At 38.3% G+C, this 23,765-nt stretch overlaps 1 protein-coding gene across 1 annotated transcript in view; it reads right to left on the bottom strand.

The window, feature by feature from the left end:
- LOC122810237 (dual specificity protein phosphatase 22-A-like) overlaps positions 1 to 23,466 on the bottom strand; it is a 1,755,472-nt gene extending 1,732,006 nt beyond the window's left edge. Inside the window, exon 1 of the mRNA XM_044081759.1 lies at positions 22,947 to 23,466. Within this exon, the coding sequence (XP_043937694.1) occupies positions 22,947 to 22,967 (21 nt within the window). The 5' untranslated portion in view covers positions 22,968 to 23,466. The remainder of the gene's footprint in view (positions 1 to 22,946) is intronic.
- Positions 23,467 to 23,765: the final 299 nt, after the last annotated feature.

Genomic DNA, 23,765 nt, shown 5'->3' with positions numbered 1-23,765 from the left:
ACCTGGATCTTCTTTAAACTGATTGCAAGGCCAAATTCCATACATCCATCTGCAAAGCAAGTCATGAATGACTAAAGTTCTTGCAGAGTGTGAGCCACAACAGCTGCATCATCAGTGAATAGGAATTTGCTTAGACACTTCCTAAGCACCCTGGCCTTCAATCTAAACCTCGACAGTTTGAAGAGGTTGCCGTCCATTCTGGTTCAGAAAAAGATACCTTCTGTAGTAGTTTTGAAAGCAAATTTAAACAGAACTGGAAAGAAGATATCAAACAATGTTGGAGCCAGTACACATCCCTGCTTTAATCTACTGAGAATCTCAAGGTTTTGATGTGGATCCATCACACATGATTGTCTCTTTCACGCCTTCATGGAAGGCCCTGATAATGCTAAGCAGTATTGGACAACAGTCAGTCTTTGCCAGACTCCCTCAGATCAATGAAGGCAATATGCAGAGATTTGTTCTGCTCCCTGCTCTTTTCTTGCAGTTGCCTAACAAAGATAACCATGTCTATAGTAGACCGTCCAGCTCTGAACCCACACTGAGACTCAGGGTAAACTCTCTCTGCATTAAAGTGGAGCCTCTTCAGGACAATATGCACAGTTTTCCCACAATACAGAGACGGGATATGCAAAGACAGTTGAATCACATCAGTCACCCTTATTCTTAAAGATAGTAACTATGTTAGCACCCCTCATATCTTGCGTTACACTACCTTTTCTACAGCAAAAGTAGTGCATGCAGCTCCGAGATTAGGGTAGCATCATCACATTTAAGGATTTCTGGAGGAATACCATCTTTCCCAGGGGCTTTTTCAAAAGAGTGTGCTTTTAGTGCATCACTGAGTTTCTTCAAGGTGGGCTGAGCATCGAGTTCAGTCCTAATTAGCAGAAGCTCAATGGCATTCAGGGCTCTATCCGTAACTATGGCCTCTCTGGCATACAGCTGTGAGTAGGGTTCCACCCAGTATTCCATCTGCTTGGTTCTGTCCTTCAAGACCTCGCCTGTGGCTGACGAGTGGGGTGATACTCCTTTGCCATGGAGTGATGGCCTGCTTGATCCCATCATACACTTCTCACATGTTACCAATGTCCGTGGCCTTCTGAATCTTGAAGCAAATTTCAAGATTCAAAGAAACTTTGTATTGTCATTTAGGAAACACAAGTGCTACGCAAACGAAATTTCGAGTGTCAGCTCTTTTTCAGGAAAAAACATGCACACAAAAAAAACAAAAAACAATAACTATATTACAAAAAGTACACACATGCTTGTAATCCATTTATATACACTGGACAACACTGAATATTAGATGATCAACACAAGAAAAGAAAAGTACTATAGACCACTATAGACAGATGAGAGATTGGGTGATACTGCATACAAGGAAGTGACTGGAAATGCACTTGAATGCGAATATAAGGAAAAAAAAAAAAAAAACTGCGGTGGTGGTGCTGCGGTAGCATTGTCGCCTCATAGCAAGACGTTGTCCCGTTCAATTCTCAGCTGGAGAGTCTTCTGTGTGGAGGCATACGTGAATGGGGCATGCCTTCGTTGAAGGCTGTGCATCAGGGCTGGTAACCCGGTACGTAAAAATCCACTACCAAATCATTAGCGGACCGGAGTTCCGCTGTGGCGACCCCTAACCAGGAAAAGCCAAAAGACACAAACAAACTGTATAAGAAAAAAAAAAGAAAAGAAAAGAAAGAGAGCTTAACAATCTATTATAGTTTTGATACATCCAGATGTATGCCTGCATTAATGAGTTTTACTGCAGTGGGATAAAACTGTTAATGAATCTGGGAGATCCTGCAGCGGACACTCCGTAACCTTCTACCAGATGCAAGTTTAGTGAACCAACCATATGCTGGATGAGAAGTATTACTACTTTCCGAGACCTCTTTTTAAATCTCATTTCAAAGAGCTCCTGTAAGGTAGGAAGACTAGTGCCCAAGATCTTTTCCACTGTTATTATTCTTTGTGGCTTCTTCCTTTCAGCCATTGTGCTGTTACCGACCCATACAGTGCAGTTGCTAGTGATAATAGTCTCAATGGCTCCTCTGTAGAAGGTATTTACAGCATTCATAGAGAACTTCTAAGTTTTCTTAGGAAGTGTAGTCGCTGGTGGGCTTTTTTTGAATTTGGCTAGCCTGTGCTTGTACTCCAAAAAAGATCTTCTGATAAAAAAGTGTACCCCCAAGAACTTAGCAGTTTGAACTCTCTCCACTTCTTCACCATTGATCTTGAGGGGCAGGTGCATGGCAGAGCTTTTTCTGAAGTCAATAATGATTTATTTTGTTTTACTGATGTTCAGGTCCAAATTGCTATTGCACCAGTCAGGGAGTTGACCTCATTCTTAAACCCACTCTCATCATCACCACTTATGAGCCCCACCACTGTGGTGTCACCTGCGAATGTGATGATGTGGTTGTTGCTAGCTTTCGCAGAGCAGTCATAGGTAAGGATTGTGAACTATAGAATACTCAGCACTCAGCCCTCGGGTACTCCCATGTTGACTGTAATATTCCCTGAAGTGTTGTTACCAACACAGGTCATTTGTGGTCTTCCAGTAAGGATACAGAGGATCCAGTTGCACAGCCCTTTATTTATGGCAATATTGATTAGCTGTTCTATAAGTTACATAGCAATCACCGTATTGAAAGCAGAGCTAAAAATCTATGAACAGCCTGGCATAGTTGTTCTTCTCTTCAAGATGTTCCAATGTGAGGTGAAGTGCCACCAAAATGGCATCAGGAGTTGATCTATTTGCCCAGTAGGCAAACTGTACTGGGTCAAAGGATTGGGGTAATACTGCAATCAGGATTGGGGTAATACTGTAGTCAAATGTTAACAAGTCTTTTTAAACATTTCATTACATTTAACATAAGAGCCACCAGCCTGTAATAATTTACACTGGTGGGGGGTTGTTTTTTTGGGCAGAGGGATTATGCTGGTAACTTTGAAGCATGCTGGTACTTTTTCCTGGACAAGTGAGGTATTGAAGATGTCTGTCAGGACTATACTGAGTTGATCTGCACAACCTTTCAATACCTTCCTCAGAATGTTATCAAGGCCAGCAGCCTTCCTGGGGTTCACTTTCCTCAGTTGGTTCCATACATCCACAGCACTGAAGTTGAGTACTGCCTCCTTTTGGTCACCGAGAAGCTTTACAGCCTCCAGGTTGTTTTTCTCTTCAAGCCTGCCATAAAATATGTTTAGACTGTCCAGAAATTCAGTGCTATCATCACATTGAGCTGACTTGGTCTTGTAGTCACAGTTAGCTGTTTAATACCATGCCGCAAGTTTCTTGAGTCGTTCGCATCCCTGTATCCTCTTTCCATACTCCCTCTTGGCCTCCTTGATGCCCTTTATTTTAGATTAGGCCTTGCCACACTTACACCTTTTTTATCCTTTGCTCTGAAAGCAATGCTTCTTGTCCTCAGCAGATCGTACACCTTGCTGTTTATACATATTTTTGGTTGGCTCTTACTTTAATATTTTGAGATGTTCATTACATCCTCCACGCATTTCAATATGTAAAAGACAATTGCCTCAGTATATTCATCTATGTTCACCAGATTATTCACCGTGGCTGTCTCCCTGAAGTTTCTGAAGAATTCGGAGCCAATAACTTGGTTTCAAAGGTTGTCATGGCCAGGGGTGGTAATGGGAATATGTTTCCACTATCTATAAATTGCTTTTACAGCACGTGTCAACCCTTTTACTACTCCTTTGATAGGCCAGTTATACAGTGTAATGCCCCATTTGGTATGTATTAAGTACATAACCCAAGTTTGACAGATCATAGTATTTGCTTACCAAGACAAATCAATGGTACTTCTACCTTGATCTACGGTCACCACCTTAGGACACAGAGCAAGAGTGAGAATGCTTTATAGACTTCTGAGAGGAGGCCTCTCCTACCCTACAGAGCTTTGAAAGATCCAGCCCTATCCAACCTCCTTCATGTTCACAAAACATCTTAAAAAACCACCAAATGATCTGATCTTATACTGCAATATAAAATAGAACCTGCTGGAGTGATCCATCACAAAATTGTATCTCTTTTATACACTAGTACCCCCACAGAAGTAAAGCATAAAGCAATTAATTTGTGTCTTGGTAAATTTAGTGTGGGATCATCTGGCTAAGCTTCAAATGGCCCAATTGAGCAAAAGCCTAGAATTAACCTATGAACTTGACCAAAAGTTGAAGTCACAGAAAAACAAGTTAAAAACATGCAAAAAAGCATTTCTTGCAAGGGGAGCTCGACACCCTTCCTTACACAGACCAACTGAAAGATTGCCATACTTCTCCTGTGCTAACAGCATCGAGAAACAAAGCCTGAACTACAGCCCAGATGACCCAAGTTTAAATAGTGGCTCAGACACTTGAATATGCAGGCAAGGACAATGGGCATGTCCATCCTATGAGGAGAGAGCTGCAGGGTCAGGGGCACATGCACACAAGTTAACTTCCCTGGTGCAGACTAGGAAACAACAGTGCAGTGTCTCCTGTGGGTGGGCAGGACAGTTTTGCTGACATTTCCTCCCTTGAGGAAGTGTGTGTGTGTGTGTGTGTGGGGGGGGGGGGTATGTGATCCATCCATAGCCGGTTTTAGGCACCAGCGAACCCTGCGGTCACTGGGGGCCCCCAACCACAGCATGTTATCTTATCCTGATATTTTATCACATCTGTAAAACCAACAAAGTCTTGCATACTTAATAAACTAAGAGGGTAATAACTCTTAATTTATATCTCCTTTAAAATTCAAAGATATTTCTGGTTGTAGTAACGGTGTTTTGTCAAGTAATAGGCATCAGAATGCCATTAAATATTTTACTACTGACAGTGCTCCTGGACATTTTCTCCACTAAAAACTAACTACATAGCCAGCTTTTAGTCCCTGCAAAACTATGGCTGCAGGGGGCCCCCTTAATCATCTTTGTCTGTGTGGGGGCCCCACAAACGTTGCTGATGATTGGGGAAAATGAGGAATGAAAAATGCATTAATTTCCTAATTATGCTCTTTAACATGAACAGGGCTGTAATATGACCCTGTTAGGATGAAGATGACAATGAACATGAACAATATAAGCACTAGAGAGATCAGCAGCCCAGAGTGACTTACCTCAGTGCAAACTTTGGATTTTAAGAAGAGCTGATGCTTCCAATCATCAGGGATAGTTTCTCTTTCAGGTAGTTTTATAACTAATACCAGAACACCAGGTACTATAACTCAATTTATTTGCTTAAGAATTCAGTACAATCCCAAAAATAATGGAATAAATGCTGAGAATCATAAATATGTTTAAATATTTCTCTAATTCGCTTAAAAAGTTACTAGAATAACATATTTTGCATCAACATCTATTTTTGGACAATAAGTATAAATTTCAGATGTCTGGATTGACTGACTGTAATCCTGAATGATTTACCAGCAAATCAGACTTTTTACGAAGGATAAAGCAAAAGTTTGAACAAAATCAGGGAAGGTCTGTGAAAGTAGGGGCAGTGACAAGTATGCATTACTCCTCGATGAAATAAATCTTACTACTTCTGCTGCTTGACGACTGCTAAACAGCAGTGACTAATCTGGTGTGGCAGTACCAATGTTGCACAAGGCACTAGTACTGCTGTGGCTTATGCATGTTGTGTGTGTGTGTGTGTGTGTGTGTGGTGTAATACTCCTCGATGAAATAAATCTTACTGCTTTTATATATATATATATATATATATATATATATATATATATATATATATATATGTGTGTGTGGTGTAAAATTGTTATCTGTGCATGCACCCAATAATGCCAGGACACAGACATTCTTCTGTGCATCAGTAAAAAAATGTACCTAACAAGTAATTATATTTTGAAAGCAAGACATAACATACATCACAGAACATTCAGACACTTAGATATTCATTGAGTCTGGTTGCCCCCACTCACCAGACTGTCTAAATGGATAATGGGGACTCCCTTTATCATCCTTGACTCTGTGGGGGCCCCCACCAAAGCTGTTGCTTGTTGGAGAAAAATGTATCGGTTTTCTGAATACACTGTTTAACCTGAATGGTGCTGAGATATAACCCTTTTAGGATAAAGCTAATAATAGCCTCTGTTTACAACCACACCCATTCTAAACCCAGCCCTGCTCAAATGTGTGTGTGTGTGTGTGTGTGTGTGTGTGTGTGTGTGTGTGTGTGTGTGTGTGTGTGTACGTACATAAAGCTGCTACGGGTTATGAGGGGCTGGAGATTGTGTGGTTATTACATCTTTAATTTTCATCACAGTCAAACCTTAGAGGTACGGACATGAAGTCACTATAGCTTGTGTTTGAGCTGAGGGCAGTGTTTCTCACAGACCTCAGAGGTGTACAAAGAAGGTTACTATAGCTTGTGTAAGAGAGGTGTACTGTCTAGGAGCAACAAATTTGAATATTACTGAAATCATTCTCACAATCACGTACTAGGCACATATACATGTGGCTACCTTTGAAGGCTGGGGTGAAGAACATGCTATGTATATGTAGGATCAGTCACTTGAAATATATGACAAAGGCAATTTAAATCTCTGCTTTCATCCCAGTCTAACACCAGAGGGGTTCATAGGCAGTGACTTGTCTTTTTTAGAGGGTTAGGGAGGCAGGCAGTATTTTCAGATAAGACTTAAATATTCTCACAACTACTGGCTTGTTAGCTTACTGTAAGCTACAATTTTGTCAGCTTTGAAAATTAAGCCTTGGGCACAAATTATGCCTTGAAAGAAAAAAATAAGACAAATTCTTTTTTTCTTCATAATTTTTATTTAGGCAAGCACTGGAGTAAACTGTTGAGAAAATGCTCTAAAATGCATCCCAGACCATCTGTAAACCTGTGGCTTCTTGGGCCCTGACTTGAGTTATTTCCTAAATGGTTATTACTGGGCTGTCTTGTTCAGGAAAGGTGTGTTGAAGGATGCAAGGAAAACTAAAGCTGAACCACAACAGTGAATTTCTTTCCTTAATCATAATTTCTGTTCAAGCTATTACTTGATGAAAAGGTTGTGCAAAATGCACTTCAGAGCATATAGAAAGTTATGGCTTCTTGAAAAAGCTTGGAGTAAGGCGAAAGGTGAGAAAAGGAAGAAAAAAGTAACGTGGATGGTATGGGGAGCCCAAAAGGAGAAGGACTCGGAGGTGAGGACTGGAGGGTGCGTGTGGGGGGGGGGGGGTGTTGAAATGTAGGCCCAGTCACTAAGTCCAGACCTGTACATAGACTTGTTGCAATGCATCACTGTTGCAACTAAGTGCAGGTAACTCTAACTGCCCCTTTGTTAGACATCTCAACATAGTGATAGTGTGATACATAGGCCTGTTGTAATGTAAAAGCTTGTAGCTGCAGGTCTGTCTGTGGATACTACTCCTAAATGTTTGCAGGTTGCTTAGGATGGGTGGCATTGTTAGGATAATACTTGTACTGGAAGTGCCTAGGGGGCCCCCAACTTGACATTTGCTGGGGGTCCCCAAAATGCTAACACCGGCCCTGGATCCATCCATGCGTTGTCACTGGGAAGATGCAAGGGAATAAGAAGGAAAAAAAAAAAAATCATGAACCACCCTGATGGCTGCCTATATGATGGCCCCTCCTGGTGATGGAGGAATGAAACAGCCAATTGGCTAAAAAGAAGCAAAAAAAGATTGCTGCATCTTGGGTAATAAAGAAATTCTCAGGATACTGCAGTCCCTCACATTAAATGCAATTTTTTTCTTATTTACATATCGGTGATCACACATCTAATGAGCAGTAGTGTCTGGAATACAAAATGGAACCCATTATTAAAGTTTTCTATAATGCAGCAAAGAAAAGCTACTTTTTAGGCTAATTCCGTACATTAGTTATACATTACTAAGTAGCTGTTCCTTGGGGCACTGTTCTCTGTCATTATGCCACAGTCATAAAATACTGTAACTCATTTGGAATGACAGTAGACTTAGAACAATTACCATAATACGGTAATGACGGGACACAGGACTATATCAGCTCCCACTAATAGGACAAGAACTCAGCAGTCTCACTCTACAGGATATCAGACATGATATCAGACCTGTACGGTTGTGCTAGCAGGTTTGTCTGGACTAAAGGGACCTCCATTGCTAGTATTTTTTTTTAAAGATCCAAGCACTAAATGTTGCCGCTCAGTTCTATATGCAGAGTAACACATCAGCAGGGTGGTTCTTTCAGATGTGATACATCAACTGAAAGTACACAATTATGGTCTCAAAATTATGCAGCTTGGACCAGCCTGTACTTAATCAGTATATTGCCTCTGAATTGAGAAAGATTTTGCTGGAGTGGGTCATTTGCATACTTGGCCCTTGCTCAACACACCGAGACTGCACACTAGGTCTGATCTCATTGTGAAACAGTGTTTGTGAATTGCAAAGAAGTTAAGAACCAGTTTGGCCCATATCAGCTTTACTCCCTGGGACACAGTGATCATGAATCCCACCCAAGATCTCTATTTACTGACTGCCTGTTCATCTTACAATGAGTTCCTGGAGGACACAACACAAAGTCTAAGTGAATGATGGTTCAGCACCCAAATCAAAATCCAAATTTAGTTCCTTATTGTCTTCAGCCAGTCAAAATTTACCTAAACGATTACTTCAAATCACTCATCTAGAATGCATTTGCTGTTTAAAAACATATACAAAATTACTTCTACCAGTTTAAATCTGATATTTATCACTATCAAAATCAGACTTCTGATACTGCTATTCAGTCCATTGCTGTCTGCTCTGAAAGAGCTTCAATTCATCTGGATCTACACTAAACATCAGAAGAAAAGGATCAGATTGGAGAGGGAGGTTACTGACAAGCAAGATGGATGTGGTTAGTTCTGGCTCCCAGAGCTTAACAAATGCTGCTAAAATCCTTTTCTCAGCTCCACGACTGCAGCTAATAGCCACAACTTTTTCAAACTTTGGCATTGAGTTCCACGGTCTCCTTTTTAGTTTGTTAGATTTGGTTTCTAACTAAAACTTACTTGTTAGTATGCCTGCACTATCTTCAACCTCCCAGGTCATTTCAAACTATATGAGGACTTTAAGGGCTTGCAAGAAAAGGTTACTTTGTAAGGATTTTTTTTTTTTTTGGTAAATCTGGTTTGCTAGTAGTTTATTTCAGAATACAAGTCTTTGAATTTTAGCAAAAATAAAATACTTATTTAATACACATGGCATAAACTATTCCCAAGACTCAAATTACTACAACTGCCTACTACTACAAGCTGACCATGTTAAAATTCCTTGGGGTCCTCCACTACAATTTCAGCCAAGACTACACCAACACCACAAGTTCTGCAAGGCACTGGCTTGTTGCCTCTACTCCTCACATCTTCAAATTGGTCACTCTACAAACCTTGCTGTATCGTGATTCTTTTTTCATGAAAGATCATGAACCAGATGAGAGACAAGATATTCCCTTGGTGGTGTCTTGCATCCACATGCAAGTATTCAGCTTAAGGAAGAATTCAGACAGTCCCTGCTCCATAAATACAGAGATTAAGTGACAAGCAGCAGCAACCCCAGAACCCATACTGTTGTAGAAACTCCCATGGAACACCACTGCATGATAAGCAATCACATGCATCCTCTAGGACTACAAAATACAGGACTATGCTGTCAAATTTCCACAATCCCTACAATATCCATGCAAAGATAGAATAAATACTCTGTTCCATAGCTTGGACAGAATCCTCACTGATACACCTTAAAAAAAATCAATGGCTCTGTTGTTGGGTGGTGGCCACTTTTCACCACTTTGACAGACCTTCCTCAGGACCCTTAGAAGCTAAGCTTTCCACAAAAGGAAAACATTTGCTTGACCTCTTTTCAAACACAGAGTCCACTACCTCAACTTTCAATCCAAATGTATTAATTCTAATTCTTCAGACTAAACTGTAAAAGTACATAAACAAAAGGTGCCACAATAATATCCAGCCCCAACCGCTTTTCTAGTCCGCTTCCTATCTACTCAGACAGTCCTGTGTTAGTGCATCTGTTTAACTGCTGCTGTGACCTCATCGACAGATATGGGACCAATCCCACTAAATGCTCCTACCACTCCCTCCTTAAAGAATAGCACATCACCAGTTTCACATGGTCTGAAAATAGTTTCTTACTCTTCCTAATAATGTTGTCATTTGAGGGAAGCATTTCTGAGTCCTTGCTGAGAACAAACTAGCAGGTTTTACCTCCCCAAGAAACCAGATGTTTTGCCAAGATCTCTCTGAAGTCTTCCAAAAACATTGCCCATGACCTCAAGCTCATCCTGCAGCAAGGTTTTCAGTTTAGCAACAGATGCAGATACTGCCTTCCTGTCAACATCTACTTGTCATATCCATAAACCCCAGCATGACAGCACTGAATAGACGCACTTATTTTTTTTTTAACCTGATGGCTTCTTTCTCCACAAGTGTCCATAACGGACTTAAAGGGTTACTGCCATGACAATCGACCTTCTCTCCACAGCACATTGCAGCCACCTTAAATACTGAAAACTAGACAGAGATCCATTCATACATCTTTAGAAACAAATTATGCACAGAGTTGTAAAAGTTTGGCGATACCGTAAAGGCTTGCATTAACAATCAGCTAAACTCAAGCATTTTTTTTCAGTTCAGTAACATTTACAGAAGACAGTGCTGCCATGACAGTATGTACAAGAAAAGACATACAGATCCATTATATAATTTATACAATGCATCACTGTTAAACATTTCTCTTAATAAGCAAATCTGCAGATCCTCCATTTTTTCCAACGCTTCTTTCTAGTACTCCAAATGTTCTTGTGGTGTACCATCATTAGTCAAGCTACATGAAGAAAAACTGCAACATGCAACTCCTTGTAACAAACTTTTTATTGCCCTCTGTAATTAAGTTTTGGAATGCTGTATGCATCTGCCTTAATGATTGCACCTGAAAATACATTTAGGAGTATTATAGTCAAGTATTTTAAAAACTAATGATCATCCAATACCATCTGTCAATAAGAATTATTTATACCAAAATTAGGAAACCTTATAAACCCTACCAAGAAAACAAGAAAAGATCCTCTAATCAACGCATGCAGTAGAGCTCCAATTCCAAAGCAGCTACTCAGCTTGCTGATCTATTATTAAAATGTCTGCATGTTTGACCAAAAAAAATATACAAAAAGAAAAAACAGCATTATCCAAAAAGTAGATTTAAAGAAAAATATGGTAAAAGATAAGTTAAATTAAAAATATGGAATATGTAGAGACAAAGCCTCACAATACAGGATTATGCTTGGAGAAGTGAGCAAATAAAGGTCCGTCATGTGTCTTGTGAGGCGCCCCTGAAAAGGCCCAGAGCACCTCAAGTGATGACCTGAGAGATCACAGTAGAAAAGAAAGCCAGCAGCTGTTTCGGTTTAACAGGACAGAGACTGTGCAGCACCATGAATGTAAAAATTATAATTTTTACACAGATCTAATGGCAACACAGAATGTAGTGAAAATCTGAGATTTTTTGCTGTACTACAGAAACTAGAAGGATCAGACTGCATTCATTTTATGAAGGCACAAATAAGCAACTAGACTGGTATTCCACAGCAAGAACTGTTAACTGAAAGGCCACACAAAAAGTGTATGCTAAAAATACAGCAAAAAGAAATCAGCCAAGACCTTTATTAGTAAAAATGCAAAAAAAATCAGCAGAAAGAGTTGATCTTGACAAAACTAAGGTAAAAAAGACAAAAAAGTGTTAAAAGTTGGAGACAGGGCATTTGTGGAAAATGATTGTTCACTGTACACCAGGCAGAAAAGAAGCAAATTTATTCCAGTAATCAGGGAATGCTGAGAGGCAGATGTGAGATTCTAGCTGATGTATACAACTGACTTCAGAATATTTTTTTCCTGAAGGATTAAAGTCATTTTTTGAAGTGTAAGAGTTTAAGGAGAAAATTCAAAAGTTTATCCAACAAAAAATGAGCCATCAAGCAGAGGGGAACACTGCTTCTCATTCTTCTGATAATAAAGTACACAGAGATAATTTGCCAGTGAAATGGTTTCCACTGCTCCAAAGGAAAATGCTTGAGAGACAGAGAAAAGGCACAAGAGTCAGCTGGAAGAATCAGGAGTACTGTGGAACTGAACCTGGAGTTGGGAGACAAAGACAAAGATAAAGAGAAAGAGGACTGGCAACATGGAAATTAGGGAATAAAACTGCATAGTATTAAATCATACTTGTGAAATATGACCGTATGGGAATAAGTGGAAAGAGTGGACTTTTGTTGACCGTTAAACTTGTGAGGAACTAAAAAATAATTCTCTCACTTCATAAGAATGTTTGGAAGAACTCTGAATGGAGGAGAAGAAGAAGGAAAAAAGTAAAACAATTTCATAATATTTCTATGAAATTTTTCAAAATATAAATTACATAGTTTTACATTAAAATATTTTAGTTGTTTTTATATGGGATAAAGTTACTAAAGTAAACAAACACCTTTTTTTCATCTTCTGCTTCAGTTTCTTTCTTCTGCTAGACAAAAGCATGTTTAAGTTAAAAGGCTGTAATCTTGGGTTATTGAGGAGGGGGATGGGATGTAAGAGTACACAGATCATTATATGTAGAGTCAATATGTTTTTTTTTCTTTTGTATAGGTGAATTTCTAGATGAAGACTCTTGGCTTAATCTAATAACAAATCTTAAGTACAAACAAGTAAATAGGAGTACACTGAATATAATGAAAAGTTTTCCTTTAACAATAAATGTTTCAGCTCGTCTTTCAGGCTGCAACAGAGGACTATTTTTTTGTTTTACTTTCCTATACCGGCAAGCTGATAACAGGGCAATAAATGAAAGTTTCTTCAAGAGTAAAAGTTAATGATTTCTGAAAGTATACATGTAGTTTTCACATCTGAGGGGACAAAGAAACAAAAGAACACATAATGCAAGAAGAATAGGCAATAACATGCATCTTAGCATAAATAATGTCAATTACAGGTTAGTTAGGATGTGTTAGCAGTTGTCTACTTGGCACAAATGTTCCCATTAGGATAGTTAAACTTTACTACTTGAAGATGTACATAGTTGTGTGTGTTTGTATTAAGTTAACATGTTATGGGGGGGGGGGTTATTTTTTTTGTTCAAGTGTTTGAGGACTTTTATTACAACAAAAAGTTATCCAAAATATGAAAATAGGTTCCAATGCTGATAAGAAAAACAAATGTACAAAGGTTTAACCTGCCAAACATTAATGGGTTCGTGCATCACAAAAGCTGGACTAGACATTTAAAAATGCTGCCATATATAACAGGTGTGAATAATTACCATAATGGTGACACTTTCCATATTATCTTGGAATGTGAATGGTATCACGGGTACAGACAAAAAGAATACTTAATTACATTAGGAAATGCAAGCTGCAAATAGCAATGGTACAGGAGACATATTTAGAAGAAATGAGCATGTGAATTTGATAAAAAAAAAGGATTTTGGAATATAAATTCTGCAGAATATCAGGGACAAAAGGAAAAGAGTAGTATTTACATTTATTGAAAAAGGAGCTCCAGTAGTGACAGAAGAGGGGAGAAAAGATAATGGTAAATTTGTACTAGTTAGGGCTACTGGAAAGGGATGAGAGTTATGCTGGCATGTATTCTTATTCCACCTAAAACTGTTATATTGGAGCTAAAAATTCTTTGGGAGAAATAATCAGCTTTCGGCAGGTATTACTACTTACATGTAGGGAATGGAATTTGATTTGCAGTAAGGACAATGTAGCTTGGGGGGGCTGGAATGGAAAATATAACAAAAAAGGATAGAATTCTGAAAAAATGTAAGTAAATATTTGGTATGAAGGACGTGAATTCAATAGTAGGAACTCAGAGAATTTACAAATTATTCCACACAGTACAATAACTGGGCTAGACTTAATATAAATTACATTTCACAGGAACATGTCCATTTAATTGAGAACTCTGATATACATTCAATAACTATTTCAGACCATGTGCTAATAATTACTAAAATAAAAATTCAGGGTAACGAAGTAAAGATGAGACACTGGTACTACAGCTGAGAGGAATTTAAGGAATAGGTAGTGGAAATTATTAGGGAAGATAGAAAATACTCCAGACGTTATAGCTAGTAAGTGGGGCAAAATGAAAGCAGAGCTTAAATATAGAATAGAAATAAAAGAAAGACATCCAGTTAAGAAGTAATAAGAATTAGAGTGGCTAATGAAGGTTAAAGCATTACAAAACAAGTGGAATCTCACAGAACAAAAGAAGACACAACTGCAATTATATAAACAGAAAACAAGGGAGTACTTGGATAATACTAGAGTTTAGAAATATTGCTATTAAGCACCTTTTTTTCTTTTTTTTTTTTATTTAATAACAGAGCACAACAACTTTTGGCACAATGACTTGGGCAACAGAAAGTAGAAAGGGTTGTTGGTAAACTTAGGGAGCCTGTAACAAGAAAAACAACCAAAAATCCTGTAGAGGTATTAGAGATATTTTGAATAAAGCAGAGAAGTAGGGGAACAATCAAGAAAAAGCAGAAATGGAAATATTTACAGAAGACTTAAATATGTTAAGGTTAGAAATCGACGAGTCTCAACAACTAACAGTTAAGACAGCATGATAAAAAGGTGATGTATGACTAATCTACAGGAAAGTCTCCAGGAGTAGATGGCATTAAGGTAGAAGTTTAAAAGCTAGAAGGGAAGAAAGTATTTTAGGAGTGGTGGGCATCAACATCCTAAAAAAACTGTGCTGGCTTTAATACATAAAGACCCATGTAATCCAGCTTCATATATAGACCCATTTCAATTTTAAACCATGATTACAAAGTGTTTATGTCTATAATGGCTGAAAGACTAGCAAAATTAATGCCAAAATTGATAGATTTGGACCAATGTAGTTTTGTGGAGGGAAGGCAAACATTTGACAACATTAACAGAATAGTTACAACCAGACAGAAGCAGAACATAAAATACTGCTGTTACTGGCGAGTCTTGATGCAGAGAAAGCATTAGACACAGTAAGACAGGATTTTATGAGTAAAGCAATAGAAGAATTGGCATTTCCTGATACAGAAGGATATATGAGGGATCTACGGCAAAAATCAAAGTAGGAGGGTTCCTCTCTGATAAGTTGTGTCTGAACAGAAGAACCAGGCAGGGGTGCCCTCTTTCCCCTTTGTTAGTTGCATTATATTCAGAACCATAGCTGGAACCAGAAAAGGACATCTCAGTGTTGTGGAATATGCTCAGACAGTTTTTTTTTCCTTCTTCATAGGCAAGTACTAGGCTATTGGCCCTAGGGCCTATATAAGCCTAGCCAAACGGTACCCTGGCTTTTGCGACCCAAGAAAATTATTTTCCTGTGCCCCTGTCAAGCAGAGCCACAGAAGTGATCCCCGGGGTGAATTTCCTATCTCCCATCCAATCATCAAGATTTTTCTTGAAGAGTGCTAATAAGGAGCTTTGTTTCATATAGATAGGTAGTTTGTTCCAGAGTATGGGAAGTCTCTGGGGCATGAATCTCTCCCTCCAGCATGTTCTGTTTATTGTGGTGACATGGTTTAGGTCCCTAGAGCGTGTAGCTCGGAGGGATTGGGATTTCTTTACGTTGAGCATGTCCAACAGCTCTGGGTTTGACATAGCTTTGTATGTTAGGCAGAGATGCAACAGAGTAAAGCTGGAGTTTTTTGAGACTGTCTGCATACGGCATCTGTTTGAGGCCAGTAATCCTCTTTGTGAGGTATTTCTGTGGCCTTTCCAGTTGTTGTAGATGTCTTGTGAGGTACATACCAAAAGGGGCGTTGTACTCTATAATGGGTCTAATGAGTGATGGGGAACAATGACCTATTTTTTTCTAGATGAGAAACCTTTTGTGATGAGATGTGCCACGTAGAAGGATTTTCTGACTACTGTGGCGATGTGATTATCAAAAGGAGAGACTACTGTCCACCTGTGTCCCAAGATCTCTTAGCACACTTTCAGTGTCAAGTAGACTACCGCCTATGTGGTAGTTCATGGGTACAGAGTTTTTACCAAAAGGGATGACAATGCACTTTTTGGCATTGAGCTTGAGGTCATGGCTTTGACACCAGGCATCTGTCTCTGAGGCCCTTTTGTAGGATGTCCACAATCGTTAGGAGTTTTGATTATGGCTCCTAATTTGCAGTCATCTGCGAAATTTGTTAGCCAAAGACCTTCTGTGATTGGTATCTACTTCTCTGAAGTACAGGCTAACAGGAAAGGACCTAGGACCGAACTCTGTGGTACTCCACTTGTCACTGGTCTGAAGTTGGGTTTAGAGTCTGCTACTTTCACAGTGTGGGTTCTGTCAGTGAGCCAGTTGGCAAATCATCTTGTGACATTGAGTTTGTCTATAATTCCTGAGTGGGGGATGGTGACAAAAGCCTTGGCGAGATCTAGATAGGCTGTGTGAACAACCTTACCCTCATCTACGGCTTTGGTGACCACTTCAAAGAAGTCTATCAGGTTTAGGGGACATGTTCTGCCTTTTACAAACCCAAACTGGGTAGGGTCCAGAGTTTGGAGATGGCCAATGTCATTGTTTATAAGTTCCATGATGGTACGCTCCATAGACTTGCAGACCAGGCTCATCAGGATATAAAATTAAATGAAGGTACAACAAATGTTACAACTATAAACTATGTACCTACCGGACTGGTCCAGCAATACCTATATTTATGGGGACACGATAAAATTAAGTATTTAAGTGTATGGATTAAAAAGGATTTTGTTATACCAGCAAATGATATGTGGGAAAAAAATAAACAAAAGATAATACAAAAAGTGAGAAACTGGAAGCTTTTACCTATAGATATGGGGATCCCTATCAGAGGATAGAAAATTAATTTGGCTGAATCCCATTTGACTGAGACCATAAGACTGAAATTTCAAAATACTGAAAAATCACTTGACTGAAACCCATAATACTGAAATCTTACAAAGCTAAATTTCAACATACTGAATTGTAAAGTGGACGATATAAAACCAGAATAGGTGGGGAGGCTACGCCCACCACACCCCCCCAATGTGGGGGCTGTGCCCCCTACAACCCCCAACTATATATACTAACTCCAAGATCGCACCATAGTGGAGAAAAGGGCATATAGTCAGGGGGTGTGGGGGGCATAGTCCCCCACCTATTTATATCGTCCACTTACAATTCAGTATCTTGAAATTTAGCATTGTAAGATTTCAGTATTATGGGGTTCAGTCAAGTGATTTTTCAGTATTTTGAAATGTCATTCTTAAGGTCTCGGTCAAAAGAGGTTTCAGTCATGTGAAGTTTCTATCATCTGAAAGGGATCCCGATATGGATAGCAAGATACAAGCAGCAAACATTTTTAGTCCATTTAGTTTCCTACATACGCCAAGCATAGTTTTATCAACTAGAACCGAAGTTATAGATAGTAATTAATAAGGAGTTGAAGGATTTTATCTGGGAGGGGGAGAGGGCCAGAGTCAGGTATAATAAGTTGATCCTCCCAACAAGGAGGTTTAGGCTTACCCGATCTGAAGGGATATTTTAGAGCTACAAAGTTAAGGCCCCTATGCATAACACAAGGAGAAAGCTATAATTCAAAGTGGAAAACAATGATGATGGGGGGGGGGGGGGGGGCTAATTCAAGAAATATGGAAAGAATGGGATTTTGGACACAGATCCTTAAGGAGAACAACAGTATATATTACATTCATAAAGTAGCAGAAAGTATATTAAGAACTAAGCCAACACAGGAATGGAGAAAGGAGATTCTGCAGAATCTAGATCAGAAGCTGCTGTCAAAAAGACGGATAATTAGAAGGGCATATAAAATTCTGCACAATAACTATAGGAATCAATCAGAAGAGGTCAGAAAAGCTTGGGAAGACAGATTAGATATGCAATTCCCAAACAAACAGTAGGACATAATGGCTACCAAATATGCAACAAAAACTAGATGCTTTAGGATTTTTGCCTGGATGTTTTTGTACAGATACTTTTATACTCCAAGCAGACTCCAAAGAATTTTCCTTTGGGCAGATGGCAAATGATGGAGGTATGATGAGGAAGAAAGAGGTAACTTGGGAACATATGCTTTTGGAGTTTAATGAATTGGCAGACTTTAAAAAAATTCCCTACAGAGTACTCTTTCAGGAATAGTGGGCGAGCCAATGAGTGCAAGGAAATGGTATTTTGGCTGAGATACAGGATCTGAATTACCTAGACATAGTAATGCCTTGTTAAGTTTAATTCTGGTGGCTGCCAAAAAAGCAATTACTAAAAAATGGAAATCAAAATCTAAATCAACTATACTTAAAAGCAATGAATATTGTAACAAAGACAGTGGGACCTTTAGAAAAGGCTAGGAATAAATTACATGGAAAAATTGTGGGAACAATGCAAAAATGTTTTGGAGGATGAATGAAGTTTAAGAGAAGTCAAGAAATGAATAATTTGTGTAATGTTGCTTAGCTTATAGGATATATATTAATATATGTGATGTACAATGTTTGTAAATATGAAGTTGTTAATATGATTGGATTACTTTTATACAAAATGTAAGTTAAATATGTCACAAGTGAGAATTCAATAAAAAAGTGTTTAAAAAAGTGATTGAGAGGACATGAAGGACCAGGATGAAATAAAATCTTCATATAATTTAATAGCTCTGTCATGTTTTAGAATGGTGTACCACAGGACATATTTATTCTTAATATTTATATAAAGAGTTTTCTACTAACAAAATTGTTTAGTTCTATCTTTGCATTCCTGCTGGGTTTGGGGAAAACTAGATTTGGCATACAGTGTAACAGAAATAATAGTTTTTGTTCCCTTTCACATGCCACTTCTTTAAACACAGAGTCGGTTCTAGAGTTAACATACTTTATTTCGCCCTAGTATAATTCTTTTCTTTCCAGAAAGTATGGTCATTATCTTCAAAGATAAAATTTCCTGTAGCTCAGCATTCAAAATAATGAGGACAGCCTCCATGAAAAGCCAAAGGTTTAAAAGGTATAGGGCACTTAAAAGTAAAACTGAAAATACAACTCTCTTGTGTGGGATTAGACTAAAAACAAAAGAACAAGTATGTGTACTTGATTGTACAAGTGTAAATGTTCTAAGCCAAATCTTATGTCTTTCAGTTGGATTATGTATACACAAACGGGGGGGGGGGGGGGGTTACTGCTTCTGTACAGTGCTGCAAATGTTTTGTTCAGAGTACTTTTTTGATACCTAGGTGAGGGAGACATGCACCACAACAGAGGCTGAGAATCTATACCCAAGTTTCTCAAAAGTAGCTTTCTTATCAGAAACTCTCAATATTTTACAGGCTTCCTGTTCAAAAGGTTTCAAAGCAATACTCATTATAGCAGCATTCCAAAAATGATCAACCTCAGAGCACAATTAACTCATTAGTATTTTCATTCTCACTACGAATTTCTTTACTTATAAGTAAGCTTCACATATTACTTAAACAATAAACATATGAAACTGTCTGAACAATATGCAGCAATGCATAAGAACAGAAGTAGAAAGGGAAATATAATTGTTGTGGTCGTATTTCTAAATTATATACATTTTTGTTTGCTGCTTTAATTCTCATGTTAACTTTTTTAAGGCATTTTCAAAGATTGTTAGTTTCTGATATTAACCTTAATTGAATGCAACTATTTATTCATTACACAATTTCTCTTTCAACGTTAGCTATAACCTCACCACAATTATAGACCCGGGCTAATTTTCTCAACTCAGAGATATGCACGGTCTCAGAATTTACCTTCCACTCAGGAGAATCAAGCAATTATTTTCAGCATCTTGCTGGATTTTACTCTAAAATGACTTAAAACACAAGCACCAGCTGTAAAGAATGTTTAATATATTTTCCATAATTTGGGGAGCCTTTTGTTAGACTGAAGGCAGTAGTGCCTACTACATTAATGAAAACAGCTTTTTGTCTTTATTTTCAGTCTTATTATTCTCAAAGTGCAGTTCCGATATTCCACAACATTCTTCTCCATCTGAATTTAAATCAAATATAAATTATCTGTAGTTCCCATTGGATTATGAGTACACTATGCTGCTTAATATAAAGAATGAAATCTAACTACATCACTATCAACTTTGTGGTTGAAGTGAATGAATCTGATACTATTCATAACTTGTTCTTACTAAAAATATGTTCAATTACTTAAAACTTCAGTTAATGCAATAAACAAAAATAAAAGAAACTCAGATTTTCTCACTACCTAAAACGAAACACAGCACATGACTGAAACTGCCCACTTGAACAAGCACAATAAAGCAATGTGCAAACAAACTTAAGGCTATTACACATTTGCTTTCAATTCAACGGCTTTATAGCTCAACTCTGTAGTCCCCGCTTACAAAGCATTGTTCATTACTGCTTCTATAGATAACGAATTTTTCCAAACCATACAGACATTGATGAGATTCAGGCATTTCCTGTTGCAACTGTAGCTATAACCCACTAGACTTCACCCTTTCGGTGACAACTTCCAAGTGTTACATTGACAAATTGGAAAGTACTTTGGCATATCTTGAAGCCTTTTTGCAAAACAGCCTTTCTTCTCAAGCAGGGGCAAACCAATGTCTGTGACAATTAACTTGAGGTATCACTGAGCACGTGAATTAACTCCATCTCTGAAGGTGTGGTCCTCAGCGAGTCTTATAAATAATTATCAGATAATTTTAGCAAGAAGGAAAAAATGAATTTCTCATTGCTGTTTACTCGAAGTCTTCTAGTAAGCCCCTCTGATCAGAGTTTCTCAATGACTTATTCTTAAAGCCATCCGCTTCCTCACAATGAAGTACTAAGTTTAAAGCCTGCTCCTTTCACTTCCATTCCATGCAGGTCTTGAAGGAGATTCCTGTATTTCATTTACCTACAAACATAAAATGCCTAAATTATTTGGCTACGCAATACCAGTTTCTTAGCAGTAGTCCAGTCCTCCAAAATGTGGGATTATATTTATATCCAGTCAATGGTCTATCACAATACAACTACAAGACACAAACCACTCCTCTTTTCTTAAGATTACAGTATAATTTCCTGCTATTGATAACATTCATATCTGAGATAATGGCTTTCAAGTTTGAGATTTACATCCAGAAAATATTTTACTGGACAAAAAAAAAATAATTGTGAAAATGTGTTTTTATATCACCAAAGCAGAAATGTTTTGTGGAAGAAAACTATTAATAATATGTTAACAATCTACTGAAAAATACAGGTTTATTAGCATGCATTAAATAGTGGCTATCTTAGCCTGAAATTTTTCAGTTATCAATCCAGCACTTGTAAAATTCCCTGTATTTGATTGTTAGTTTGGCAAGTGAATACATAACACACACATGTGCGCACCTACACAATTCAGTGGCAAGTGGACCAATAATTGGGAACATCCCCCCCCCCCATCACAACCAGAGATGTACACATCCACAATTTAGACCAGTCACTATAACAAAGAAGCATTATACAGATTCTGTCAGGCATCCAAGCATTGTTTTTAATTTATTGTAAGAGCAATACCAAATGGCAGTACATGAAAGCAAACAGAGTTCATAAAAGCCTGCCATCTCACTGCCAAGACCAAATACCCCATACTTCTCCTTTATGCATTACTGTATGTTGCTTTGCGTACAGGATACTTTACAAGAATAAAATTCAGGCTCACTAATGAAACTATTTAAGAAAATTCTCCTGTTTATACTCAAGTCATTCAATATTGCACACCTGTCATCTGGTGCATTCAGACAATAAAATGCATAAAAATGGTTAGATGAACAGTAAATACCAAAACTCATATTAAAGCAGATTTTATGTTCTGTGCTGCTGTCGTACAGATTAATGTGGGTTCTTTGCAAACAGATGTTCCAAATGTTTCAGTGACTTGCTATAAAGGGACTATGTTTATACAGGTGATAAGCTTCTATAGCTAAAAACTACAGCTGGAAAAAAAAAACAGCAAAATGTTTCAAAATGAAACTCTCCAAATGTCATGGTGGGCTTATTTAGAAAAGGTGGTGGTGGAGTTACTGAACTAAGTAAGCTGTTAGGCATTATAAAATAATTAAAAAGGAAACTATCCATAAACTGTATTACTGCTTAGAACAAAACAATGTTCTTTGAACAGCTAACTGCACTCTTGATATTGTAACCAATCACAACAAATATTGGAATCCTGGTTAAATTAAAGTAGTTACAAAACAAAAACGCACTCATGCACACCCAAAAAGTGTGTCTTAAAACTGGATTTTACTTCAGGGGAAGGAACGAGAATACTAAACAATGCATCACCATCGAGATTCTTGAACAGGCAGTGTGTATGTGTGTGTCCTATTTCCAGTCTGCCTCAGACTACATCCTGACCAAGTCCAAATGTCAGATAACCCCAAAAAACATCCACCACTTTTTCCAAAAACAGAAATATTCATTGCAGGCTTCCCCATGGATAATTTACATATATTGTTTTCATTAATTAAAAGAGCCTGTCACATTATACACCTGTTTAGTACTAGTAGTTGAGTGCGTCGTTCCTACCCAAAGACCTTTAAACACCGTCATCTACTAATATTCGGCTGAACTTCACAAGAAAGGAATTAAGCAAGAAGTTACTGTGAACTCTTTTAACATACATAAAGAGAAGTGTATTAAAATTATTGTTTGCAACCGGACTTCACTTAGAAAAAATGTATACAAGATGAAGCTATTCACTAAAAAAAGTTGGACAGCAACTACCAATCACGCGAATAGTTGTTAGCAACCAGGTAAACAGACAACCATTACTAAGGATGAACTGTTAGCCCCTCACTGCTTTAACCGCACCACCCCCGAATGTATTCATTCTATGACATACTGCTCCCCCACTCTTGTAGTATGCTATTTACCTACCTTGCTCATGCCTCCGCCCATTTCGCTACAGAGTGCAGGGAATTATCCCTTAACAATAAACAGGAAAAGATCTGCAAACAGCGAAGCGCCTCTACAAACAACGAAAGACCACAAACCGCTGTCACCTTAGGCTGCAAGTAAAATATAAATCAGCCCTTGGCACCGACTGCAGCAATCCTCGTGCTGCGTACCGCTTATATTACAGGCAGATCCCTTCCTCAGCAGCTATTTTAATCGTATATTGTAACTAGTGGCAACTAAAACTTGGGAAGGAAACAGAAACGCCGTCCAATCTTCCAAGCACTTAATAAAACAAACGCTTCTTACATCTTTCCCACGTGCGGCTCTGAGAAAACGTGAGTTTATGTGGCTGACGGTGACGGTTAACGAGTTAAGCCCAGAACGGCAGAGCGTGCCACATGGACTGAAGTCAAACCCAGAATGAGGCGCTCCATTCCGACGAATCCATTTCAGGTAATCCCATTCTCACAAGTGTTTCAAGAACTATCTGGGGACAGTGCGAACACTAAAAGGGTCTGATGACACTCAACATCCAATATTTCCAGTAATTATTTCGATCTAACCACACCAGCAGTGAAGCCTCATATTAAACCTACCTGTTGAGATTCCATATACGAGTTTGATGTCAAGTAGAGGGGCCCATTTCAAGACAATGGGTGAATCTATTATCCCAAGAAAGACACATACCTCTCAGCTGTCCAGAATTATTGTTGTGTTCCCATAACATGTGTGGTTACCTGGACTAAATCACTGAGGATTAAAGTCAGTACATAACGATATAAACTTGAGTTTCAGACT

Source organism: Protopterus annectens, chromosome 8.part1, assembly GCF_019279795.1.
Source record: "Protopterus annectens isolate FY-2018-M chromosome 8.part1, PAN1.0, whole genome shotgun sequence".
Taxonomy (NCBI): Eukaryota; Metazoa; Chordata; order Ceratodontiformes; family Protopteridae; genus Protopterus; species Protopterus annectens.
The sequence above is the reverse complement of the archived record's forward strand: the minus strand, read 5'-3'. Positions and strand labels throughout refer to the sequence as shown.